Source organism: Podarcis filfolensis, assembly GCF_964270895.1.
Source record: "Podarcis filfolensis genome assembly, chromosome: 9".
In the NCBI taxonomy this organism is placed as follows: domain Eukaryota; kingdom Metazoa; phylum Chordata; class Lepidosauria; order Squamata; family Lacertidae; genus Podarcis; species Podarcis filfolensis.
In genome coordinates this window covers 59,041,601-59,066,459 of record NC_139610.1, presented here as the reverse complement: position 1 = coordinate 59,066,459, position 24,859 = coordinate 59,041,601, and the positions used below count along the sequence as shown (strand labels likewise).

Genomic DNA, 24,859 nt, shown 5'->3' with positions numbered 1-24,859 from the left:
TTAAATTTCCTCCAATCTTCTTCCATCCTTTCTTCTCCCTGGTCTCGAATTCTGCCGGTCATCTCGGCTAATTGCATATAGTCCATCAGTTGCATCTGCCATTCTTCCACAGTGGGTAGCTCCTGAGTTTTCCAATTCTTGGCAATTAATATTCTTGCTGCTGTTGTTGCGTACAAAAAGAATGTTCTGTCCTCTTTTAACACACTCTGGCCGACAATACCCAGGAGAAAGGCCTCTAATTTCTTAGTAAAGGTGTATTTAAACACCTTTTTTAGTTCATTATATATCTTCTCCCAAAAGGCCTTCACTCTAGGGCAGGTCCACCAGAGGTGAAAAAATGTTCCTTCATTTTCCTTACATTTCCAACATTTGCTATCAGACGAATGGTATATTTTAGCCAGTTTAACAGGGGTCATGTACCATCTATACATCATTTTCATCACATTTTCCTTCAACGCATTACATGCAGTGAAGTTCAGCCCAGAGGTCCACAACCTTTCCCAATCTTCAAACATAATATTATACCCAATATCCTGCGCCCATTTTATCATTGTTGATTTTACCATTTCGTCATGTGTGTTCCATTTCAGCAGCAAGTTATACATTCTTGAAAGTACCTTAGTCTTAGGTTCTAACAGTTCAGTTTCTAACTTTGACTTTTCCACTTGGAATCCTAGCTTTTTGTCATTTTTAAACACTTCTTTAATCTGAGCATAGTGTAATGAAGCACCAAGATTCTTGCCCTTTATTCCTTTCTTTCTTATCTATTTCGTTTTATTTCATGGGGGAAAACCCCTTCTGGCGCTGCAGCTTCTTCGCCACTCAAGTCACCCAGCTGAGCGTTGCAACAACCTCGCCTCCATTGCTCCTCAGTCTATGCTCTTGCCCTCTTACTCTGTTGCTTGTCTGCCTTGAGTTAGCAAGAGTGCAGACTGCGACCCGTTGCTGAGAGCACTGGTCTGGAAGTCTTCAGAAGGTGGGGCAAAGGAAGCAGTGTGCAGAACAGGAAAGTGGTAACTGACCCATTCCTCAGCTGCAGCCAAGGTTTCCTTTTCTGAACTTATCCTCTGTAACTACTAAAACATACACAGCAGCTCTGCAGAACCTCCTTGCCTTCTCTGCCCTGCTGATACCTTCCAGATGATGCCCCACAATAGGTGTCACACAGCTTTGCAAGTGACAGCGCCACTTCCTGCCCTATCAGTATTCACAGGCATCTCTGCCTCTAGCGTTCCACCCGCCTTATAAAAGCTTTCCCCTTTCTGAACAGAATACAAAACACAGCCAGGGCGACAAGAGCACCTGCATAGAAATGCATACACACAGGAGTTCCAATTAAGGGATAACGGCAGAGAAAGAAAAGAGGAAAAAAAACAAGAGCCACTCTCATCAAACAAAGCAAACAGCAGTTATATTAACAATCAATTAGACACAGCAGCCACCTGATGCAGCATATTTGGATACGTCCCAGGCTGCTCTGAGCTTTCTGCCCAGACAATGCCAGCTGAGCAGAATTTGAGTCACGCTCATCCCAGCTTCACAAGCAAATGTGATTGCTCGACACCACAGTAACTGCCCCCTATCCCTCCCCTCACCCACATCTAACTGGGTTTAAGCAGGTACAATGGCAGTTTTGAAGCCCAATTGGGTCACCAAGTTTTACAGCTGATGTTCTGCAATTAAACTCTTAGGGAGAAGAAGCCCCTTTATAATTAGCGAGGCAATTATCCCCTTGTTGAAGGTGCAGCGAATCACACATTCCAATGCAAAATTTCATTTAGCTGCTTATGGCATATTAACTAATCTTAGATCTCACTGATGTTTGATCTATAACCTTATTGCTAGGAGTTAATTTGATGAGTCTGCCTCACTCAGAGACCGTTCCTCACTCCCAATGAGATTCGGGCATCTTTGAAAAGAGTAGAAGCAAAGAGAAAACGAATTAATTGCTAATAACTTGGCTGTGTTACTTTGGAAGGATCAGTATGTGTCCTAGAAAGAAAAAAGAGAGAACACAGGCTTGTCTTTCCCAGAGGACTACTGGTGGTAGGGCCTTGTTTAAAGAGTATCTAAGACCGCACTCTTCGCTGGGGCAATACTGTTAAAGACACCCACTCTGGAAACCCAACACAAATGGATCCACACTGCCACTGACTATATGTCGTTTTCAATTAGGGCTCCAATGCCCAAGGTTGTGTTAAGGTTTTCCTTGGAAGGAACTAAGAGAATCACAAATTCTTAGTGGTGCCATCTGGTTCAGATCAGAAACATACTGTGAGGAAGTTAGCCATCATTTTTCTGCACCTCCTGCCCCAGTTTACATGCTATGACAACAATCTAGACCTTTAAATTTGATGTGTCTTGGTGTCATAAAAAGAAATGTGTATTTTTTTCCAATATAGTAGAGCCATTGTGGCACAGCGGAAAGAGTGTTGGACAAGGACCAGAGAGACCAGGACTCAAATCCCTGCCCAGCTATGAAACTCACTGGCTGACATTGTTTCTCAGTCCAACCTACCCCACAGGGCTGTTATGAGGATAAAATGGGGAGGGCAAGAGCTATGTATGCCACCTTGAGCTTTTAGGAGGGGAAGTAGGAAAGGATATCTCTTCAATCTCCATTCTCCCATGATACTTTTTGGATGTAACAGATGCTCAGTTGTGGACTGATATTGTTATATACCTTTTATTTCTGGCTCTGGCTCAGAAATTTTTGGCCTCGACTATACATAATTTGGAATACTTAAACAATGTTGCTGCTGCTGCTTGCTGGTCTCTCAGTTAGTCAATTGTTATTTTTCTTGAAAATAACAAAATCCATATTCAGAAAGAAAGAGTTGGGTAGGTAGAACAATCATCTGACTTCAGATCCTGGGTTAACAAGGAAAACCTGCTAACATAACCCTTAACCATGGTGCTATACACAGATTCATTAACTATGGTTAAGCAACCAGTGATGTTGGTAGAAAAAAGCCAGAGCTACTGGAAATGTCATATTGCTTTTGCCATTCTTCCTACAACATTAACCTTTTCCTTCATCAGCTGCTGGATTGCTGCTGCACTAATACTTGTGAAAGAGATGCCGAGTTGATTTTTCCATTGGCTGAACAAATCGTCTGTTGCCTTTCCTGGCTCCAAGCTACCCAGAATAATGAATCTGGCTTTGACTCTAGGCCTTCTGGGCAATGTGTAGAATTCCTAACACACACCCATTCATTTGGATTTGGCTGTCTCTTACAAGGCCTGCAACTCCAATCCACTCAAACAAATGCTATGTTTCAGTGAAGCCTCAACTCAAGCTGAGCTGTTGCTGCTTTTAGAAACTGAAGCTGGCTGCTAGCCAGCTCCTCCTATGTGTTGGGTCTTGGGAATGGCAGCTTCTAGAGCTCCTGCTGGCTCCAGAATACACTTCACACAAAAGTAAAGCAACTGCATCTCTACATTGCCTTATAATGGGAAACCAACACAGAGCAGCCATCTGGACAAGGGCTGGAAGGAAAAATGGAAACAGTGGTGTAGCTTCCTGTACAAAAGGTCACTTTGAAGTTCAGGAGTGGCTAGCAGCTAGATGCAACAGGCACAGTCCTGAAGACCAATCGGCTCTTTAGGCTCATCTAAGGAGAGCAGAGAGGAAGCAAGCAGTATTGAAACTGAGCTCTTTGGTATGCGAAGAGTGCAGTGTGTGGCCTGTGGATTTGGCTACACAGTAGGCTTTACTTGTGACAATCAAACACACAGAGATATTGTAGACTTAGAAAACAATAAAGCTGTTTATTATAGGAAGTGCATAACTTCAATAGAAAAAGGTTTCTAGTTCCAACCTAACTAATCTAGAGAAGACAAAGCAGACATGCTTGGTCTTTTCTTCTCTGAGGATAGATCCAAGAAGACCTCTCATCTTGAGGTTTGATATAGAAGTGTGAGGAGGAGGAAGTTGTGCACAGGATGTGACCTAAGATGCATCAGTCCAAACTTTAAAGAGATAGGGAAGTCAGCAAGGAAGTCAAAGGAGCAGGGATAGTCTGGGGATCTGAAGGCAGAGCAAACCCACACTTTCACTGCTGTACATCTCAGTCTTCTGAATAATAAGATATGCCCTGCCATTTGTTATTATCCAGAATTTCATGATGGACTAGGGATTCTTAACTAACTCTTTACAACTTCCTCTATGAAATGAGCTGATCTACATTTCTCAGACCAAAGTGCAGCTCAGAACATAGCTGTCTACTGCATTTTGCACTTTACCAAATGTGATGCAGCTTAAGACAAAAAATACACTTTTTAATGGAAAAAGTGCACATTTAAATATGCTAGGCTATTGGGTTTACTTTTCTTCTAAGTGGAACAGGAAGTAATGATTAGAGTCTTGAACTGGGACCTGGTAGACCAGGGAGCAAATCCCTACTGAGCCATGAAGCTTGGGAAAATCACAGCCTGTCAGCATACCCCACCTCACAGGATTGCTGCAAGGTTAAAATGGTGCAGACCATGTACGCTATCTTGAGCTCCTTGGTGGAAAGGTAACCATAAAATGTAGCCATTTAATGTAACCATAAAATAACAGAATTATAGAATTATAAGGGACCCCAAGGATCATCCACTCCAACCCCCTGCAATGCAGGAATCACAACTAAACCATCACTGGCAGATGGCCATCCAAGCTCTGCTTAAAAACCTACATTGAAGGAGGGTCCACCACCTTCCATAAAATAAGACCAACTAGTAACACGTGACTGTGTTGAATACATTATCTGGCTTGACTTCTGAAGTCAGGGGCATAGCTAGTTGTCTGACTTCCCACAGCTACTTCTTACTCTGTTAACTATGCTATTATAATAAAAGTCTTTCAAGCAAATGAGTATAGCCTTAAACAAAGCGTGCATTCATCTCCAAAATTAAAATAATCATGTAATCCTTCAACCAACCCAGTTATCTTTCATCACTTTATCTCGCCAGTTACAGCTAGTGGCAGCAGTAAAACGCCACATTAAGGTATTCATGCTCATTTGTGTTTGGTCCTTTGTTCCTTTAATAGCATTGGAAGGAGTCTATACAGAAGCTCTATTAGGCTAATCTCCAATCTGGGTGTTTGATCTCCCCCTCCTGGCTTCAAAAACAAGCAAGAAAAGAAAAAAGAAAAAGAAAAGTCGGAAGGCAAGCTAAGGTGGAGGGAGGTAGGTGGGCAGAAGGCATTAACAGAATTATTCAGAATAGCTACTGCACAGATGACTCTGGGACCCACCAAGTGTTAATTGGTGTCTGCCCCGACTGCAGTACAAATAGGTTTAACAGACAATTAGCTTGCAGACATCAATCTCTTCTGCTTGACAAAGTGAATTAATATGTTGCATGGTCTGGAAAAACGGCAGCTATTAACAGGCCAGCTCTGGGGATGATCATTCTAGAGTTCAGTCTGTGATGCATTTTTATGAGACATGATGGGAAGGCTCAGGGCTTTCGTAGAAAGAATGTTTTCCAACCTGGAAGCCTTCTTCAACTCATCCCAGATTCTGCAGCTAGGGCAGACTTTGTTTACTAAATGGTGACAGAAATGCAGTCTGTACATGCTCAGAGGTGCTGTCCTCCTGTTTACCACTTCATGTGTTCCTGGATGAACCCTGCCTCAAACTAATTATTATTCCCTTCCCCTTCATGCATTGCAGGGGGTGTGGGGTGTTAGTGGACAGGTAGTACCTCTGGTGGGACACGTCATGTCGTGCTCCTTTTGGGGCTCTTTGTCCACCTTTGTGGAATGCTCTTTCCAGGGAGGTTCACCTGGCACTTTCAGTACATATTAGGCACCCGGCAAAAATATTCTTCTTCAACCAGGCCTCTGGCTGAGTAATATTCTACAGCTTTTCAAATATTTCTGTGGGAAGGGGAGTATTGTTTTGTTGTTTTTGTATTAATCGTTTACAGTGGTACCTTGGGTTAAGAACTTAATTCATTCTGGAAGTCTGTTCTTAACCTGAAACTGTTCTTAACCTGAGGTACTACTTTAACTAATGGGGCCTCCTACTGCGCTGCACGATTTCTGTTCTCATCCTAAAGGAAAGTTCTTAACCCGAGGTACTATTTCTGGGTTAAAGGAGTCTGTAACCTGAAGCGTCTGTAACCTGAAGCATCTGTAACTCGAGGTACCACTGTACTTGTGTTTATATCTTGTGTTTTATTCTGTGAGCCACCCTGTGAACCTTTGTGATAAAAGGCACTATATAAATTTAATAAATTAATAAATAAACCAGGTTAGTCATTTGCCGCACATATCCTCAATACTTCTTATGGGGAGTTTTTCCTCTCTATCCTCAGGAGTGGAATAGCTATGAAAATTTGACAAACTATGTCAATGAATAAATTACCTTTTTAAAAAGTGTGTTTTGGAAGAGGCACATCAAAGAAGGGTCTCATTGATTGAAAAATTGTGACCTTTCATATTATAGAGAGCCAGTGTGGTGTAGTGGTTAAGAGCAGTAGACTCGTAATCTGGTGAACCAGGTTTGTGTCCCTGCTCCGCCACATGCAGCTGCTGGGTGACTTTGGGCTAGTCCCACTTCTCTGAAGTCTCTTAAGGAGATTGGTAGTCACTTTGAGACTCCTTAAGGTGAGTGAAAGGCGGGATATCAAATCTAAACTCTTCTTCTTCTTCTATATGGGAATGTGATTAGGTCTAGAGCAGGCATGGGGAATTTCTGGCCTTCTACATGTTAGACTTCAACTCCTGGCCATCATTGTCAATGGTCAGGGATTATGGGAGTTGTAGTCTAGCAACAACTGGAGGGCCACAGGTTCTTCTCATCACCTCCGTCGAGAGAAAACAAACAGTAAGAAATACTGCTACCCATTTCATATGTTGTTAAATCAAAATGCTTCCTGCACTGTCAGCTGGTGTGCTTAGAAGCTTATAGCATTTGTAAAAAATGTTTGGTACTTTCTATATTTGGAGTGTCATCTTTCTTTTCCAATCTTTTAAATAATTAAAAAAAACAACAATTTATGGCACTATTTTTTCCTCTTTTTCTGGAAAAAGACGATAATATTTCTTGGCAGGCTATGCACAACAAAAGTGAAAGCTTCCTGTCTACTCATCATGCTGTTTTTCCCTCTATCTCTGGCACGCAATCAGACTTCCTGCTCCTAGCTATTAAGATATTGGGAGGTACAGATCTGTGTTATGCATGTAATACTGCACGCAGACAATCTACCAGTCATGAGTAATCTCAGCTCCTTGCAAAGGTAATGAAGTCCCTAAGTACCACCATGCATCTGCAATATGACATGCCCTGTTGCAGATTCTGTTGTCTGCAACAGCTGGTTGGTGGGATGTTCGGAGGCAAAGGAATATCAGCTGATTAGTACACCATGGCCACTGCAAAGCTGGCTTATTAGAAGTCAGCTCATCTTTCCACTGAATTATTATTCCTCCTCCTTCTCCTGCCCCAGGAAATAAGAAAGCAAAGAAAGAAAATACGGGAGTAAAACAGAATTAATCATATATTATTTTATTCAGTTGCTTGCCCACAGTTTTGCTGGAACTGTGATGTGTAGTTTCAGAGTAAGGCTCAGGTACCATGTAGAGCCTCACAAGAAATCAACCATCAAAGCACATGCCAAGCAGCTTCATACTAAACAATCCTTACTTGTCTTTTAGCAAGTTGGCAAGACTTCTAATTTGGCAGATGGGAAAAATAAGGGCCACATTCTGAACTAGGTGAATTAAACATAATAAACTCTCCCAAAGAGATGGCAGCTGCTTGGTGATCCAGTGGAACACAACAATAATAGAAGTGGCCTGTGCAGCTTGTATTATGAGCTTAAATAGGAACTCGTTATGTACTTAGAAGAGGAGGAGAATGCTTATTTTAAACTATCAGCAACTAGAAGGAACAGTACATTTCCATAATCAGCACAACTACCAGACTTAGGGGGTTATTCTTCACAGATGGCGTCCCCATGCTGAAAGCTGACTCTTTTTTCCTCTTCTCGGTAGGGTCACTTCCACAAGGAAGATAAAAGAATACTCACCCATGAGTTTTTAATTGCTATTAAGTAAAACAGACATGGAACATTAAAAGATGGATTATGGTCTTCCTTTCTTCTAGCTTCCTATCAGATCACAGCATGTGAATTCTTATAGTCATGCAGCTTGAATGACTTGCCATATGTACGAGTGTAGTAGTAAAACAAAATACAGCATTTATATAAAAAAGTTTTTAATAATGTATGTGAAAGCCCGTTGTCACAATAGTAGCATGTTGAAAAGGATAGGGATGGCTGGGTGGGAGATAACAGTGATGCATTCATAAATTCTTCCCAGTGTTTGCCTTAGAGATAACAGATAGAATTTTGCTGTGTTCTTGTTTCTTGAAAAGGGAGCAGAAGAATGAAACTAAACTGCCTGTAGCTCTGCCTAGTGGGGCATTCTAATTGACTCTGAAGTCATTAATCAGTTCCCAATCAATCTATTCTACCAGCAGCAGGCAGTTAGATCTCCATTACCTCCCATTTATCATGCCATCGCCTAATTCACTGCACCATTAGCCACAGATTAGGCCTCAGTTAGGATAACTGTGTCAGTTCCCCCTCCCTTTACTTCCCTCCCGTAAGAAAAGCTGTTGCCACTCACCTCAGCAACTGGGATTCCTTCAGGTGGCCGACACTGGAGAAGGACTTCCTGTTCCAAAGATACTTCCTTCCCAAGTGGCTCCTGCTCAAAAGTCTTCCGCAGATCTAGGGTGAAAAAAGAAGACCAAAAGTATTTCACTGTGGTGTTTATTCTAGCTTTGGAAAGTGCATCGTAATGATGGCTGCAGTGTGTACATGGAAAGAGGTCTCCTATTTTGTCACCACTGCACCCTCTTGTGATATTTGGTTATTGAGAGCTGGACTATACAATGCCAATGATGGAAGACATGTTTTGCCCTCACTGCTGTGTGCAAGTATTTTATTTTCCTCTGCAGGAATGAATGGCAGTTACCATGTATGTGGGAGAAAGTAGATGGTAAGGCCATGGGGGACTGAGGAACCATCTCAGGTTGACAGTTATAACTGCTTTCCGACATCACCTGTTATTTTAAAATTAAGCCATTGTTTAGAACTGAATATTTTCTTGTCTGATCGTAGGTGCAGTTTTTTGGCCACAGCAGAGTGTGGCAGACTCTCGGTTTTTATATAGATGCAGATAACATGAAGTGTGTGGTAATCTTGCCCATGACAGATACTATTCATTATTTTCCAGGGCAGCTGAAGATTTGAGTGCTTATTCTCTGATTTCTTTTGGGAATCAAATTGGAAATGATTTCTTAGCCGATTATGAAGTCATGGATAGTACTTCCTCGATCATCTGCCGACATGGCCTAATGCCATCTTGCTTTGTTGGCATTAATCCATAATGCACTGAGTGCAGGTTGATGGGCACACATCACAGTTAGCAAACAGATGACCTAAGGACTCCTAGCCATTAGATTACTTCTTTCAACTGAGCCCACTGGCAACCCTCAGGAATGCTGAAGCAGTGCAAAATCTGTTTAGGTTCTCTATAACAGAAATGTTTTCTAGGGGAAATAAAATTACATATTATAGAAACATCTAAATCACAAAGTATCAAGTTCAAGAGTGCATTGTATTAGTGTGAGAGGGAAAAGATTCCAGAAAGTCCTTCGGACGTTCAGCACCTGCTCCTGACTCTTCAAGTAGCCAAATACAATTATCACCTTGCAACAGATAGCAGTAATATTCCTAGTTGTTGAGTTTGGTACTTTACTTGCTACTTGGTCCATTTACCTAAGGTTGACCATCATTTATACGTATATGTTAGATTGATTTCCATATTTGACAATAAACAATCTGATCTATTCTAGTCTGCTAAATTATGGGACTTTTAAAACACAAGTGGGAAGTAGAATCACTGAGCTCTGTAGTCACTTTTCTGCTGGGTTCAAAGGGACATGGCTTGTATTAAAAAACAGTGTAGGGGTGATCTGTTGTCTTGGGGATGGGCCAACCATTAGGCAGAGTGAGGCAGCTGCCTGAGATGGCAGGTGCTGGGGACAGTCCCCTCATCTATTCTCGCCCTCCAAAGCCATTGTCCCAGAGGCACTGGTGCTTTGTTATTGCTGGCCTGGACTCATCAAGACTCATAAACACATATTGTCCCAACACATCACAAGACAGCACTGTTGGAAAAGGTGGTTCACTGAGTGAGCAGACCCACAGGCAGGCAACCCAGGTCAAGCACTCCAGCAGGTACTAGGCATGTTCACATTTTTCATCTGCTCATGTGAAACATGCTGCCACCACTGTTATTCTGCAACATTTGTTTGAGGAGGGCAGCACTTTGTGCGCCACATGACATGCCTTCTGCTCTCTAAGATGGTGTGCTGCCCAGAGATTCAGCAGAGGACATGGCCCCATCACCAGAGTTTTATTATTTATCCATTTGAAAGATTTATTACCTGTCCTTCACCATAAGGTACCAATAAAATAATTCAAACCAAACCAAAGAAGAACAGAGGTGGTCCCACAAAAACTACACACAACAGCATGACAGTAGATGAGCCAGCTGTATGCCCCATCTAGTCCAGCATCCTGTTCTCACAGTGGCCAACCGGATGCCTTTGGGAAGTCCACAAGCAGGACCTGCTTGTGCAACAGCCCTCTGCCCACCAGTGATTCTCAGCAAGTTTTAGAGGCATAGTTCATCCAAATCATAACTGACAAAGACCAGGTAAGTTTGCTCTGGGTATAAGTTTTCGTGTGCATGCACACTTCTTACCCAGAACAAACTTAGTTGGTCTCTAAGGTACTACTGGACAATTTTTTAATTTTTTAATTTATTTTGACTGCGTCAGACCAACATGGCTACCTACCTGAATCTGACAAAGACCAGGGTGCATTTTCAGCAAATGACAGAAACCATAATGAGGGTGCCTGACACACCTTTATGGGAGAGAGTTCCACATTTTGGGAACTGTTACAGGGAATGCCTTTGCCCATCCCCCATGTTTCTGCCAAGAGGGCACCCATTTTAGCATCCGAAAGGGCCTGGGTTCATATCCAGGTGGTGCCTTCATGTTTCCAAATTGATCACTGAATACTCAGGATAACTCAGTCAGTAGAGCATGAGACTCTTGAGTCCCATGTTGGGCAAAAGTTTCCTGCATAACAGGCAAGAAGGAAAAATGCAGTATTGGCTGCAGCAGCACACAGCTACAGCAACAGATCATGGACAGATAATAAACTGCAACCATTCCAGGTTACTGCAGTGAGAGAAGCGGTGGTGTGCTAGAAACAGATAATAATCCAAGCGTGTTCCCTGGAGTTTGGTTTTACTTTTCCCCATGTACCCAACGAAGCATTAATTTAGGCCTGATGTTAATGCACCAACCTTTTAAATCATGATCCTCTCTGCTCATAACACGTTTTGTTTATGAAAGCACAATTCTGCAGGCAGCTTCATTAACTCGTAACACTGATAATTTGTTTTTGCTGCTTCCCAGCAAGCTAAATCCTGTTCATTATAATGGAAAAAGGCAGCACAGATGAAGCCCCTTTCCTACCAGCCCTTCAGGAGAATCTAATGATTCCAAACTCTCCACTCCCATTTCCTCTTTATGTCCATCATAGTGACCTGATATGCACTAACACTTGAAAAGGCACCATTATGCTTCACTGGGTCAATGATCTACAAACTAAAAGTACTCTTAACTACAGACCCTGACATAATAGACTCTAATGCCCTTAAAACAGCCATTAGAGACTATCAAAGCAAAGAATACTCCCCCCTTTTCAAGAAGGATATAATTGTGTGTTTACAAGGCAGCAGAGCTCTTACATTCTGTTGGTTACTTCCTTTTGTGTACTTAGAGCTATGTTTCCACTACTATATTTCTAATCCAGACGGATGCTGGTTAGCGATGCCGTCTGTTTTCCACACAGCAACTACAAGAATGCAAAGAAAATAAAATAAAAGAAAAAAGAAAATGCCAACCAGCTTCTTTGGGGAATACAAAAGATGTGGGAAAGTACAGGTAAATCAGACATTGCTAGACCTGCCATACGTCCAGGTTTTCCTGGATATATCTAGGATTTGTGCCAAAAAATGGTGGATTTCTTCTAAATCGGCGAAATGTCTGGGGAAACCCGGACGTATGGCAAGTAGGGTGATTTTTTGTTGTTGTTGTTTTAAAGCAGCTTAGAAATCCCCCCAAAGCCCAAAAACTTACTTTGGGAGATGTTCCAAAAAAACTCAACAACTTTGTCCAGATTTTCACTTTTAGGAACATGGCAACCTTAAACATAACTAGTTTATGTGCAACTACAAATGTCTCATGGGTTTCTCATTTCTTGAGTTCAAGTCTTCCCTAAAGGCTGCAACACTGTCATGTTTTTCCAAGTGCTCAAGTGCACTTAGCCCCTTTGTGTACTTACAAGGCTTTTGGGTGTGTGTCCCCCGGATGAAATGAGTGACAAGCACTATCCCTTCAGATCTTATTTATTTATTTTATACATTCCTCAGAAGCCTGTTGACTCTCCTGCTGTACAGCTTCTTATGTGGCTTGCTACATTCAGATTACAGTTGAACGAGAAAAAGTAAAGTCCCTTCTCAGCACTGGATGCACAGCAAGCATCTGTAAGCTAAAAGCGGCTGTGCTTCTAAGAGTGCAGAGCTGCAGGTGGCAATTTCACAGTGAGTTTCTGTGAATGCCATTCTCTGTGACTGAAATCCCTCAAACAGCAGCAAGATTTTGCTCTCTTTTCAAAGCTAGTCAAATAAAGAAAGTTACAAAAATTAAAGTTTCATTTAAAATACTAAAAAAAGAGAGAGTCAAGTCAGGAACTTAATATCCAGCTCAATCGTATTTCACCAACCTATATTCTTCTTGGAGATGTAAATTATTCTCATGGAAACAACTTACCTGATATGACAAACATTCAGAAATTTCCGGAAATACCATATTTTTTGCTCTATAACACTCACTTTTTCCTTCCTAAAAAGTAAGGGGAAATCTGTGTGTGTCTTAGGGAGCTAATGCAGGCTGTGCAGCTATCCCAGAAGCCAGACCAGCAAGAGGGACTGCTGCTTTCACTGCGCAGCGATCCCTCTTGCTGTTCTGGCTTCTGAGATTCAGAATTTTTTTTTTCTTGTTTTCCTCCTCCAAAAACTAGGTGCGTCTTGTGGTCTTTTGTGTCTTATAGAGCGAAAAATATGGTACTGCATTTGAATCAACAGATAAGTCAAAATGTAGAAGAAGGCCCTAGTGTTACAATGATTTTGAAGCTCTAGAGAAATATTTAAAGTTAAGAGTTGCCTAACCCAGGACAGTTTAACCCAGACTGGCTGGGATTCCCCCTGTTTTTGGGAGGGCTTCATTTTAGCCCAATTAATGGAGATCAAATCACACTGTAAAATACCAGGGACCAACTCGGAGGGTTTAGAAAGGAAAGCATGTAGTGCAATGTTACTCAACCTGGTGCCCTTTGGATGTCATTGGACTACAACTCCCATGAGCCCCAATTGCAGTCTGACAACATCTGGAGGACAGCAAATTATTATATATGTTACTGAGTGCTGACCTCTCCTCCTCCTCTTAAGGTTCCTTGCTTCCTTATAATTTTCTGAAATCTGAAACACTGTGTGGATTCAATATTTAACTTTCTGAAAGTATTCCACCTCTATGTGATTTTTACTCACACTTTACTTCCCCACATCATTTCCTCTTTAAATTCATAGTCCACAAGGAATTCCCCTTTGTGCAAAATTGCCACTTAATCTCCTCCTGTATTATTTTATTTTATTTTTTTGGCTGGACTTCACTGTGATGGAAGGGGGTTATGGGTAAAACTTAAAGGATATCTTTTATCATTTTGCGCGAAATGTGATAAGAGGCAGGTGAGATGCCTTCAAGGCAGTGCTAATGCAAGGGTGACTAATGAATAGGCATGAAAAACGGACACTTGTCAGCTAGGAATTAAATGTAAACCAGGAACATACTGAAGAATGGTGCATTACTGTCAGAGAAAGATGGATTTCTGCCCTTGGTAGACCTTAAAGACTCCTTATTCCTCTCACATGCCCTTTTCAGTAATTCTACCTAGGACTTTCCCTCTAAAACAAACATAGCAGGAGTCTACAGAAAACAAGAAGGGCTTTTATATGCATTTTTCTTTGACTGAAACTTTGATTTAAAGCAAACTGATGGCATTTAAGCTCCATTTTCTACATTTGATTTCAAGAAAATAACTTTAAAGACCCAAGAAGCTTATAGTATGAATTCATTCACATTCTTTTAAGCACATGCATAATGGAAGTCAAGATTCCAGTAGGGTTGTTTTTTTGGCATGGGGACGACAGCAATGACTTTATTTATAATGGATTGCCTATAATCCTATCTTCTGGGCAGATTTTTTGGTGACATACAAGCAGCCACCACTGCTAGCTGCTATACTTATCAGAAATCAAAAATTGTACATAGTCCTACTGAAGTCAAAATCAGTTTTGTTAGGAAGGGGCAGTGATGGGAAAGAATATTACTGTGCTGAATTTGCACAAGCAGTGAGAATCATCCACCTTGCTATTATTCAAGAGCAGAATGGCAACTGGCAGAAAACCATTTCCTGCATGCTAAGAAACGTCTGGTTTCATATGCAGAGGCACCATGTTAATTAAAATGCATGGTTAACTTAAAATGCAGTTCAATACATGGGTGTTTTGAATAATTAGTCATTTCCAGCTACGTCTATGACTGGGTATATCCCTTCATCTTTTAAAGCGCTGAACAGCATACACAGGTGATCCCTGCCAAATGATGGATAGCACATAAGCTTTTTCAGCTGCCTGCCCAGTTGTTGGACCACAGATTCTCAGATAACCTTTCTCTCTCTCAATTCCTTCCTTCCTTCCTCTTCTTCCTCTTTTTCCTCTTTTAGTAAAAGGTCATGTATTTATAAATATCACAGCCACATACAGACTCATTGTTAAAACCGTGTTTATGGAAGACAATGTTACTTGGCTACGAGTGATCGCCAAAGAAGTTTGAATTCATCTTAGCTGAGAAAGGCTACTTAAAATGGAGTCTACCAGGAGACAATCAACCATCAAATACTAACTTGGTATCTCAGTCTGAAATCTTTGAGGTAGGGATTATTGTTGTGTCTGTAGCTTATGGGATCAGGAATCTTTTCCAGTTTTCTAACAACCCCTTAATAACATTTTCTTTAGAAGAATTTTCTGCTCTCATTGCGTCAGTTGATTGAACTGATAACTTTGCTCTGCTTTCTTTAGCTGTAGGCATATTGACTGAGACAATACCATACACAGATGTTTGATAGTTATTAAACACAAATGTCTACTTGCATTATTGATCAAAGGAGTTCACATACACCAAATTTAGAATGAAGAAAAAAATCCTAAAGAATCCAACACTGTGATAACTAAGGTTGCATCCAGACTAGTTGTGTTGTTGTTGTTGTTTTGGGGGAAGAGTATATTCTGTAACATATTAGTTGTTCTGTCATGCTTCCCCACTCAGAACCCAATTTATCCACTATCCTTACATCAACAGGTATTGTGAAAGAGATAGTCGAGATACTTCAAGACTGGATTACTGCTCTATGTGGGGCATCCCTTGAGCTTGATCTGGAAGCCGCAGTTAGTGCAGAATGCTGCAGCACGATTGCATGCAGGAGTGAAACCCCATCAGCATGTAACACCTCTGCTTGGAGCCATGTACTGGCTGCCAATTTGCTACTGGATCAAGTTCACAATTAGTACTATTACAATTAGTATATAGAGCCCTTAACAGCTTGGGATCAGTTTACTTGTGATATGACTTTACCTCATATATGCCCACTTAGCGGATTTGATGTGCAGAACTGGGTCTGTTACAGGTGTCACATAATACTCCTTTTACATTTGTAAGAAATGAAATGTTTAGTGTGGCAGCAGCAACACCAGGCAGGGACCGTCGACTGTATTCATTTAGGCACTATGGAAATTTAGTAAGTCTATTGTTCTTTACCCTTCATTATTAGTTTATCTCATTGACTTTGCCTTATTCTTTTAATATGCTGCTATATAATCTTCTGCTGCCCATCAATCTTTGTCCTCACAACATGGTCTGCATTATAAAGACAGGGATATGAAAATCAACTTCAGAAACATATAAGCACTGGACTGCAGAATAGTGTCAGCAGAATGTTAAGTGTCAATACTGAATATGTAATTACTAATTCTTTTTGGGGGAAAGTTATTTTTTTCCTGAAAGGAAGACTAATCAATCAGAAAAGCCTTCCCACTTTATATTGTCACACCCTTCTTATCCATGAATGCAAGCTACTCCTTAAACTTCCTTTTACTAAAACAAACTTCTGGGAAAAGGGGAGGTTAGAATAAATCTGCTGGAAAAAAGATGTCTTTAAATTGAGTCTAGTAACAACAAATATTTTAAGTACCGTATTTTTCCATGTATAAGACTCCCCCATGTATAATACACCCCAAGATTTTAAACCTTATTTTAAAGTAAAAAACAACCCTCGTCTTATGCACGGAAAAGTACGGTAATATTGATTTCTTCGTTCAAAAGGCATTTTTTTTAGCTACTCTTGATTTGATTTCAATATACACTATAAAGATATATTTATTTAATTTTCTAGATCGTCCAAAAGAACGGACAGAATTCTAAAACCTTGTAGCTCATTTTCACAACCATACATTTGATAGAGGTTTGCAGTGTGCTTTTTTACAAGCTTTTGGAGGGGATGGGGAGAAGGTCGGGATTTGAGTAAAGGAAAGGCAGGTTGGAAGGAATGCACAATGAACTGCAAAGCAGAAGATATGCAACTCAGTACGAAAAGTGTCATGGACTAGGATGATGGAAGAAGGTGGGGCCTTGAACTGCATAAGTTAAGGATCATTAGTCTGACAGCTCAAAGGATCATTACCCCACCCTGAACTTCTCTGGAAGAAATGGTGGAAAGTATTTTGACTTGACCTATTAGTATGCTCTATGCTTAGTTCAATGTTTATATATGATAAAATGAACTGTTATTTGTTTGCTAATTATAAGTGTTGTGTTGCAGTGATATTGCATGTATTATTATACTTATGTATTGTTATTGTATTACAGTACTGTATTTAAATTTATTTATTTTTTCTGAAAACTGCTTTGAGCACAGATTTACTAGCAGAAAATGCAATATGCAAATAAACTGACAATGACAATGAACTTTGCAGTCCTAATGATGTCCCAGAAGTAGACTGGATTGCTCTTTTGACATGAATTAATTTAGAATTACTGAATTTTGTTAGTCATTTTGTGAAAGCGTTTCTGACACACCCCTTCCTTCTTTTCCTTTTTAAAGCAACGGTCACTGTAGAATATCTGTTTCAAGTCTCAGTATTTGAAGATGTTGCTAGCACCCTTTCAACACAACCTGGCCAGGTGCTGCTTAGAATAGTAAGGGAGTAAACTAGGTCATCATTAGCTGATATTCAGCTTCCTGAAATAAGCTTCCTCTTTCACTATCACGCAGTTAGCCGATGTGGAAATTAAATCGCTAGGTTTCTGAGGACAAACAGATCCAGCGAGAGATGTGCGGGAGACTTTAATTTGAAGTTGTATAACTCTCCCGCAGAATTGCCCCCCTCCCCAAATAATCTTAGTTAGTTTATATTTTTACACAGCTGGGTCCATTATTATTATCCATGAATTAGTGAACTCAACCCAACCCAACCCAACCCAACACAGCACAAAATGTTTACCATGGAAGACAGCAAGCTGCCAAGAAGAGAGTCCTTTTAATTTAAAAAAGAAAAGTAATGTCACAGTTGGAGGCAAGTCAATATCTATATATTCCCCTCCCCCTAAAAATAGACTATTGAAGTTAGCTTATAGCTTATGATGAATATTAGCATAAAGTCTGACTCTCTGTATGGGTTACTCACTGACTCCTTCCCTAACTGTATACTCATCACATGTCCAGAAAACAATTTTGGGAGGAATGTACTGACGCCATGTGTGGGGCAACCCACAAATGGTGATTCTGTTTATAGCAGCTGGCACCACCCTGAATTTCATGCTATGAAATGACTACCTAAACATCACTATTTATTACTAAAAAGCACTAATTCTGTCATGGTAGTACAGTTTGGCTTGTCTGGAAATTGCCAGAAGCAGCCATTAAAGGAAAGTAGAGGAAAACTGAGCATTTTATGTTTATCTTTCCTCCTGCCAAATATAACACTCTTCATAATAGTACTTATTAAAAATGAAAAAATCCCTAGGCAAGTGAGATGTAGAATAAAAGTATTATGTTTTTTTCTCCCACTACTTTCTGCATTCACACTATACTAACTGCAGTCCATTTACATTAGTAGCTTTCCTCTGGAACAAATAGATTGCAGATTACCGTATTTTTCCATGTATAAGACTAGGTTTTTTAAAACCAAAAAATTAGGTTTAAAATTGGGGTTTGTTTTATATACGGGTAGTGCTGAGGGGTGTTTTCTTAATTTGGAGTCTCCAAAAACAGGGGGTGTCTTATACATGGGGGCATCTAATACACAGAAAAATACGGTACATGGTCTGGTCTGGTCAAAACAAGGCATTAGACATATGAGGATAATATTCCTGACCTGACTCATAGGAGAAACCTGCGTGTACACAACCCAATTATGTGTGTAAAGCTCCTCTCCCCACTCACAGTTTCTTCAATTATTATTAATATATTTATTTCTGTGGCATATGGTATTCAGGCCACAACCTAGGGGTGGGAGGGAAATGCATAGTTGGGCTTTGGCTTCATCTGTAACATACACTCATGTGTATAAATGCATTGTTGGAATTCATTTCTATGCTGCCTTCAGCCAAAAAGCCCCTTAATGGGACTCCAAAAGTCCCCTTATATTCTGTAATCTGCCCAGAGTGGCTGGGGAAACCCAGCCAGATGGGCAGGGTATAATAATAATAATAATAATAATAATAATAATAATAATAATACCACCAAAGGGCCATACACAAATACAAAATTCAAGTAAGAAAGATATGCAATTTTCAAAAATTTGAGACAACAAAATCCCAACATTTAGAAAAGGCCAACAGCCAAATACATCTATGTTTCTGCCAAAAGGTAAAGGGCAGCCCCCACAAAAATGTCAGAGAGCAGGAGTAAACCCTTAGGGAGATGTTCCCTCTAATGAAGAATCTCAGGCAGAGTGGTGTGTATTCTTGCCTGTACATATTTTTGAACTTTAGCAGCTTTTACCCCAGCCAGCTTAGCTTTGTGTTTGAATGAAGCACCCCCTAAGACATTCCCAGGACATTCTATACAAGATCTCAAAGTAGCTGTATTACTACAAAGGAATTTCAGAAATAGACTGGAAAGAGAAGCTGCTGAATTGCAACTCATTACCAAACTTAAAACCATGGAGAGACCTGGTCTGAACAAAGACATTGGATTCTTATCTCATTATACATGACAAAGCCATTTTTCACCTTCTCACCCCTTGCTTTTTCCTGTAAGACCTATTGCAGTCATTAAGAGTCGTCAACAGGCTCATCACAGCTATCTGCCAACCACCCATTCCCACCACCCTTCTGAGTAATACCCCTCCCCACCTTCTCACTATATAGAAGGATCTGGCAACTTCTGTTTCAGTGTATCTGAAGAAGTGTGCATGCACACGAAAGCTCATACCAAGAACTAACTTAGTTGGTCTTTAAGGTGCTACTGGAAGGAAAATTTTTGTTTTGTTTTGACTATGGCAGACCAACATGGCTACCTATCTGTAACTGCACCCCCTAAGAGGCATTATAAAATGCAGTAGTCCTCCATGCTCTCTGCAGAAGATTTTTTTCCTCCAATCAAAGCAGTGGAAGTTTTGTTTTTGTTTTTAAAAGATAAATAAAGAGTTCAACTTTTTAAAGAAACCATCTGCTGCTTTGCTTTAACAAAACCATCCAAAGCTCTTTAGTGCTCTCTGGGCAGCATTTAGAGAGCCCACTTTCTTGCAAAGCCCATGGACCTATAGATCTAGGGCAGGATTTGGCTAATGAGCCACTTCAGTGGAAGCCCTGCTCAAGGACATCTACTTGTGCAACGGGGCTTTCCCCCTCTCCTTCCTGAACACCCTTGAAACTGGCTTGGCGGGAAGCTGGAAGAACCCCTAGAACAGTGCACAGGGGGAGCATTCCATATTACAAGCTGAAATGCTTGCACACATGAAATATTTGTAACAGCACAAGACTGAATTCCACCCAAGTGCACAGAAAAGTAGAGAGTGGAGGCATACGGAATAACAGTGAAACAAGGCTTTGCAGGGCCACTAGTCTGATTATCGGCACTTTTCTTGACATTGCATTTGAGTTGGGGAGGGGTAAAGACAATTTGTCTTGTTATTCAACTAGATATTTTTATCAGAGAGAGAGAGAGAGGCCAAGAGAGAGACTGCTACCTGTGCATTCTGAGTTTAGTAGATCAACGTGAATAGAATCAGACTGTAAATCCCCAACCGTGGATACAGTGGCGGAGCTTCATGCTCCGGCACTGGGGGTGGAGAGCAGGCATGGGTGGGGCTGGCACACGTCCCGGGGGTGGAGCGCTCCCCCCGCACTCCTCTTCCTCCACCAGTGCATGGATATGTTTGAAATAGATGTTTGCCCATTATGCTGTTTAGCAAATGCATTTTGCTTGTTTTATTCTTCAGTCCAGAGCACATTTAATTTTTGGATGCCACTGCTAACAAGTAGCCACCAAATTCAGCTCATTAGCAAATCTACTAATTATCAACCTGGGTTCAAATAAAACATTTTTAAAAAATGCTTATGGGCTCTTAAGCATCTGCGGCATAGCAGTTTTAAAGCAAAAGCTGAAACAGCACAAAGAGCGACTGCTTATAACTGGTGTTGGCTGAAATTTAATCAATCTAAGCTAGTTTCGTAGTCATAGATGAAATTGAAAGACAACGTATAAAGTATAAAAAGTGCTGCTAAACCGGATGTGACTTGAGAGATTTTGGTTTATTAGAGCAGCAAGGGGTTTAGAGATAGAACTGATTGAAACTTTTTATTTCCCCCCCAGAACCACTTGCCACCCATTGACTTTTAGTCGCCATAATGTCCCCCAAAGTCATATAAGTACCCATGCAGTAGTATATATGCACAAGACATAGCTGAACATGTCGAGCTACACCTATATGTTTTATGGCTGATCTACTATCCAGACAATTTATCAGTCCAGAGCTCTTTAGCTTCAGCATGCTCCTTCGGACAGCTATCTCAGTCACTCCTGGATTCTTAGCAAACTTAGGGTGTCCTGTGAGCATCAGTTGCAGAAACTGTGGCTTAGACACATCACTCCTTGCCTTTTGTCATCATCAAATGGTGCTTGAGAAGGATCCCACTTCATATGGGTCTGATCCTTGTGCTCAGAGCTTACTTGGCCAGTATGGAAGCCAAATTATCAATCCACAGAAGGACAGCTCATCGGCCATTACAGGGGAAGTGCTGAAGCTCAAAAGAGCATATGGTTTTTAGGCAAAATATGCCAGGTTCAATCTGCCAGCATCTCCAAGTAGGGTGGAAAAGATTCTTGTCTGAAACTCTGGAAAGCCACTGCAAGTCATTGTTAACACTGAGCTAGATGGACCAATGGTCTGAAACCGTATAATGGGATCTGAACTGGTGATGATCTTGGAGTTGCAGTGGATAACTTGATGATGTTAACCCAGCATGCAGCTGCTGTAAAAGAAACCCTATGGCATTCACTACCATGGCATATAGTGATGGCTGTCAACTTGGAAGGCTTTAAAAAGAGATTAGACAACTTCATAAAGAATAAAGCTGTCAATGGGTCCTAGCTATGATAGCTATGTAACTTTTAAACAGTTGGAGGTGGTGTGGTTCTGCGTACCAGGAGTGGAGCAGCAGAAGTGGGAGGTTGTGCTGTTGTGGTCAGGACCTCTATCTATGTGTCCCCGTTGTAAGTTAAGTTGGGTGTGACTTGTTAGCACAGTTCTGTATATTGAAATGTGAAAAGAACTCTCATTAAATTTTCAGTAAACGTACTTCTGCCACTTCTCATTTCAGGCCAAAGGTTTGATAATACAACAACAAAAAAATCTGTCAACAGAAGCTGAAGGATTTGGCACTGGCTAATTATCCAACATAACTGAGAACAGTAATTCACCTGCACAAAGAAGCCTGAAAGCATAAATTTTAATATCAGAAACTGAAACTCACTTCTAAATTAGGAGAGTGCGATACACCCAATGTCACCTTGGTACTATCACATTTTGCATTTCATAGTTTGTTTTTGTTTTTCTTCCTCTCTTAAAAGAGTAGCTTGAAAGATCCGTCACTTCAATCTGAATGACAATTTTATATGCAAGATTATTTGTAAAACAAATAAATACGTATTGAATTATAAACACTGGACAACATAATTCTACCATGAAAAGTTCAGGGTATTGTCCCAATTAGCTTGCAGTTGTCAGCTGACCAGGAACCATGATGGTGTTGTGTGCTGCTGTTGTAAAAGCCAACCAGCACATGACTGGTTGAATGGAAACAATAAATCGAACGTATGAGAAGCATTCAGAGAATTTCAGCTTAGCAAGGGAGAGCTGACATCAGTATATCTCACTGCAAATGACATGTGATTACATACACATGGCTTTAACAATTTTGCCTTGTTACATTACATCACAATAATGCCAGTTAAATGTAACATGGTAGCAATCTGTCACACATTCCCTGACAAGGCACTGAAATCCACTTCATAATTTAATGTAGTTTTATTTTTATCATCTTAGAATAAACTTATGAAACATTTCTAAATTGATCTTGGGCTCACTGCTAGCACTTGGAAGGGATAAGTTTAGCGTTCATCTGTCATGAAAGTCCCCAAAGGCTGCAATATTTGTTTGCTACTAGAAGTATAATCTCAGCAGAATGCCAGATATATATGTCTTGTTAAATACTTACGTTAGGGTTTCCTGGAATACACGAGGGCTCAGTTGTCATTTAATTGCTTGCCCTTCTAAACCTTACTATAGCCTTCAGTTACCTTACTAAACCTTACTAAAGGCTTTCAGTGAATGAATGCATACTTAACAGAAACATTTTGCAGATCCCCTGCTCTACAAAATCTTGTAGGAACAAAAGAAGAACCTTGCTGGATCAGAACATGAAATGTCTAGTCAAGCATTCTGTTTCTTAACAGCTGCTGTCCAGATGGTTCTCAGCAGCCCACAAGCACGACATGGTGACAAAAGCTCTCCCTTGCTGTTTCTCCTCCGGCAACTGGAATTCATATATATTCTGAATCTGGAGATTCTTTCTAGTTCTCCCGGCTAATAGCCATTGATACACTATTCTCCATGGATGTTTTTGATCCCTTTTAAAGCCATCAAAGCCAGTGGCCACTGTCATATCTTGCTGCAGCAAGTTCCATAAACTAACTATGCATTGCATGAAGAAATCATCTGACTGGCAGCTGTTCTTCAGGGTCTCAGACAAAACCCCAAAGACTCCTGCCAAACCCTGTGACCCTGTCAACTAGAGTACCCTGGGATCTTAAATGTGGAAAACGTAGTATACTGCAGAACTTTGCACTCCATAGACTATGTAATAACACCTGCAGATCCTATCCCTTGATATAACTCTAGAGCCACTAACATAATTTTTCTGGGCAAGCATCCTGGGTGAAATATGTAGGGGTAAAGCTGGAGAGCATCATCCCATTTTTTATTTAATAGTAGAACTCCCTTTGCCAATGTGTCTAGAGCAGGGGTGGCCAACTCCCAAGAGACTGTTAAAAACTGGCAGTGAGCTACTGTTAAAAACTGGCAGGGGGGGGGTTCAGGTCAAAGTTGTTGAGCTGTGAGTTGTTGAGGGCAAAACTTCCTGGTGGGGCAGTGATCTACCAGTGATCTACCACAGATGTCTAGTGATCTACCAGTAGATCATGATTGCCCTTTTCTATTTTTTATTCTTTTCTCTTTTTTGTAACTGCAGATGGAAAGTTAAGATAGTGAAGGAGTTGTATCATTTGTCAGTTCACACATGCATGCACATCACTTGATTTTTTTTTATACATTTGATTGCTGTACACTTGATGGCTGGCATCTGAATGTGTAAACACATAGAAAAGTGTGGTGTGTAAGGTCATACAAAAGTGAATCCTATGGAAATAAGTATGCGATGATGAATATTTACATATGGGAGTCATCACTTGATGAGGCAGCCATCACGAGATAAAACATGTGTCTGGAAAGTTCAGTTGATTAGAGCATGGTGATGATAAAACAAAGCTTGCAGGTTTGATCCCCGTATGGGACAGCTGCATATTTCCACATTGTAGCTAGTCAACCTTTTTATACCTACCGCCCACTAATGCATCTTTCTTGATGGTGAAATTTCCTTACCGCCCACCAGTGCTTGGTGGGAGGAGGATTCAGCTTATGCTGTAGAACCCCCTAACACCCACCTAGAATCCTAAAACGGCCACTGGTGGGTGGTAGTGACCAGGTTGACAATCCCTCGGCTATATGATCCTCAAGGTCCCTTCCTACTCTACAATTCTATGAACCTATGAATCTATGAACATCTGAAGCAGTCCTGTGTGCTCCTCTCAGTTGGGGCACCACTAGAAATTATTCTGAAAGACTGGACAACCACTTATTCATCTTTAATTTTCTACCAATGTTAATCAAAAGCAAGAAGCATAATTGGAAATAAGACTAAATATGATTCAGGAAAAGCAGGGATGATTGTCAGTATGAAATAAGTGAGCACAGGAACAAGGCCTATTTTCAGTTTTAAAACCTCACTGTGCCTTAATTTCTCATTTACGAATTCTTCTG

At 40.7% G+C, this 24,859-nt stretch overlaps 1 protein-coding gene across 3 annotated transcripts in view; it reads right to left on the bottom strand.

The window, feature by feature from the left end:
* The window catches only part of UNC5C (unc-5 netrin receptor C), a 312,921-nt gene that overhangs the window by 75,836 nt on the left and 212,226 nt on the right, over positions 1-24,859 (bottom strand). For all 3 annotated transcript variants that reach the window (XM_083571132.1, XM_083571131.1, XM_083571133.1), the window contains exon 4: positions 8,624-8,727. In XM_083571132.1, coding sequence (XP_083427258.1) covers positions 8,624-8,727 — 104 coding nt within the window. The remainder of the gene's footprint in view (positions 1-8,623; positions 8,728-24,859) is intronic.